Consider the following 3520-nt stretch of genomic DNA (forward strand, 5'->3'; position numbering starts at 1 on the left):
TAATTCGTTTGTCTTTTGTCAAAGGTATTCTTTTTATTAAACTGATATCACTTAGCTTTAAAAATATACATACGCAACATTTTATATTTCTATATATATAAACTTATATATATATGGGAAGTTTGGCTGACCCTTAGAAAAGTAAGGGTGACCGCCCTCGGTTCAAGGGCGACAAGCGGGACACCAGGTCGCCGTTCCAACTAAAAATCCCAAGGGCGGATTCTGTCACGCGTTTATATTACACACGATACTCGGATCTCGTTTCCTTTCAGCGTTTTCGTTCCCGTCGTTTCTCTCCGGGGCCAAGGATTTCAGAAATTAGATGTAATAATAATAATAATCTGTCTGAACGTCGTTTTGCCGTCCTGGTCGCTGAATCTCGAGCCGTTTCGAAATTTATCACAGATCATTGGCGGACGCGACCATCGGACTCGCGTCTCGTTAAAAAACCAATCGAGACCATTTTTCTATGGACCCATCACTACTTCCTCCGATTTACCCTGTGCATCGAATTCGAATGCGATATTTAATACAGACAAGTCTGTTCCGAGACAATTTCGTCCACATCGATGTAACTAATTACGATGAATCAAAGAAAAATGGTCCCGATCGTTCATTGGAAAACGTCGCGTCCACCTGAAACTCGTGATCGACCAATGGGACAAGAAATGAATGAGTGAACGGCCAGAAACGACAGGCAAGAGGATGAATCAAAGGGTTTGACTTAGAGATTAAGGAACGGATTTAGAAGAATCCATCACCGGTCGGATCGTTCACCCACGGGTAATTGTTGGGGCAACGTACGCAGGTCTGAAGGTTGATGGTCTCCCCCGGCACTTCTTTCGAGGTCAGCTTGCACGAGTGCGGTACCCAACAAGCCGGCGGCCCATCCACGATGCACTTCTCCTTCCACGGCTCGAAGTTCTTCGATTCCGTGACGGTCCGCGGGTTCTGGATCCATTGAATTACTTGGGTCATCGTCACGAAGTAGACGTCATTGTGGTTGGCCAGGATCTCGTCGATCCAGTAGAGGAAAGCATCCAGGAACTCGGGATTGTTCTTCAACCAGGCCGCGTGGAAATAGAGACCCAGCGGGGCGCGGTTTTGCTCGTAATGTCTGTCGAAATTGTGGTTCAGGAAGTTGTAGAACTGGTCGCCGGTTAAAATGTTGCTGCACGAGTCCACCATTGCGCAACCAGGAAGGTATTCGTCGTTCTGGGGATCCTCACGACGGTCCAACTCGTTCATCACCATTTCCCAAACGGCGTGAGATCTGGGCAGAGGAAATAAGAGTTCCGTGGTTGATAGGTTTGAATCGAGCTGCTGGGTTTAATGATACAGCTGCTTGATTCAAAATATCGTATTAAATAATTAACAGAAGATCTCCTGAATTCAATTCATTAAACAATATGAGATATTTCTATTTATACAATTTTAGTTAAGGCAGATGGCTTTAAAATAATTGATACTATGATCAATTTAATTGATTGAATATTCCATTGATCACATTTAAATAGATACAGTGTTACTACGAAACGAGTGATACAACTCAATAATTCAGTCCATTAAGCTATATAAATCTATTTTTTTCTATTCAGATGAAATTATTTAAAATCATCCCAAATATGTATAAAGATCTATATTAAATAACTGATTAAAAACTGTATTGGAAAACTATGTTGAATGGCAGAAAAATAGTAGTCCTATTGAATAAATGATACGAGTCAATAATAAACGCGACGTCATATAATCAAGAGTACAGAGTATTTCCTGCACAATTTTTGTACCGAGCAATTTTCAGATTTAATTAAGTTACCTTGTAGGACAGTGTTGAAGGTTTCCGTGGCATCGGTGTGGCATTCTAAAGTACATGGTGTAAGGCCAAAGCGGTGGGTTGTTCAGGGCCGCGGTGATTGTGGAATCGTAGAGGAAAGCTTGTTCCTCCATCATCGTAAACTGATTGTTGCCACCGACCCTCAGATAAGGTGCCCTCACGCCAACCACGCTGTTGTCCGTCAAGTTCGCGTATTTCTCCGCAATTATTCTCATGCCGGCCATCTCCTTCGCCCAGTCGTCCACCGTCGCGTCCGACCAGAATCGTTCGTCGTCATTGTGTCTTGAAACACAATCATTCATCCAACAAACTAACTTCAGATGTCGAGACAAACGTATTACATGAAATAAGATTTTCCATGCCGAGATTAAAAAATCAAATAAAAAATAAGAAATGAGTAGCTCTTCATATAAAATAAAATTTCTGTGATGATCTCATTTTTTAAAAGTTATATATAGACTTTCTATATTTTTCAATGCATACGATTTCTGATAATGATTGATTATATTTTTTTATTATAAAATATTTGTTTGACGGTAATTAAGATTGCTTACGAGATGGAGTGAACGGCGATCTCGTGTCCTTTCCTATGCATTTCTTGCATGGCCGAGTAATTAGTATACTTGTGTGATACGAAGAAGGTGGCCTTGATCTCGCAACCATTCGGGTTCTTGCGTTTCCCGTTGAAAATTTCTTTGTAAAGACCGATATTATTATTATTGATCGCATCGTCGAACGTGATCGTGATCATCTGAGGCACGTCTTTCGATGGTAGGTCACCAGGAATTGTGGTACCGTCTTCGGAGCAGAAACAGTCAGGGAGAACGCAGACCACAGGGTCGCAGGGTGGCGCCCTATTGGGGTCGTTGTCCATGTCTGTAATTTTTTATACGGACCCACCCTTTACTTACAAATTATGTTAAACAAGCAGCCAACCATTTTTGTTGATTTTCAATTAACGACTTCAATATTTTAACATTATCTAATGGTCAGTCAACTGAATATCTTAATACATTTTTAAACATTACGTTCCCCTTATTTTTTAATAAATTAATGAACTTGATTCGATATAAATTTTGAACATAATAAATGAAAATTCTATTATTTGCTTACCACAAATGTTCTCGTCTGATCCATCGGTACAGTCCTTCTCCCCGTTACAGAATAGACCTCTTTCAATGCAAGAACCGTCACCACAAGCCAGGAAACCATCCTGACAAAGCGGTTCCTCGGTATAGAGCAAGGGTTTCGCCTTGCGTTCCTTATTTTTCAATTTACAGTTGTTAACAGAGTCCTTCCAGTCGCAGGTCTGCTTGTCGATGTCGAAGTAAAGCCCGGCGGGACACCTGATCGCCTGGAGGCCGGAACTGGTGCACTGTATCACGTCCCTGCAGTTGTCGCCTTCGCCCGCAACCAGCCTGAACCATTCACCGGCATCCTTGTCCTTGCAAATCTCGCTCTCAAAGCTTTCTTCCTTCTTGTCTTTATCTTCCTGTCGCTTCACTCGATTCGTCCCCTCTATAATTAATTCGTTATTTTTCTTCGACCTTTCTTATAGCCTCGACATTGCGAAAGAGAATAGTAAAAAAAAGTATTTCAATCATTTTTTATGATTTTATGATTTTTTACATTTTAATTGAAAATTACTGACATCGTCAGTGTTTGAATTATTAGCATTTCCTATCT

At 41.1% G+C, this 3520-nt stretch overlaps 1 protein-coding gene across 1 annotated transcript; it reads right to left on the reverse strand.

The window, feature by feature from the left end:
• LOC108630400 (uncharacterized) lies at nt 1-3385 on the reverse strand (the record flags this gene model as incomplete). The annotated part of the gene is made up of 4 exons (XM_018033704.2): nt 1-1273; nt 1817-2116; nt 2389-2710; nt 2948-3385. Coding segments are annotated over 4 exons (1589 nt in total), but the record flags the coding sequence as incomplete, so codon positions are not given.
• Nucleotides 3386-3520: the final 135 nt, after the last annotated feature.

Source organism: Ceratina calcarata, unplaced genomic scaffold (assembly GCF_001652005.2).
Source record: "Ceratina calcarata isolate Rehan_Ccalc_2016 unplaced genomic scaffold, ASM165200v1 scaffold730, whole genome shotgun sequence".
Classification (NCBI taxonomy): Eukaryota; Metazoa; Arthropoda; class Insecta; order Hymenoptera; family Apidae; genus Ceratina; species Ceratina calcarata.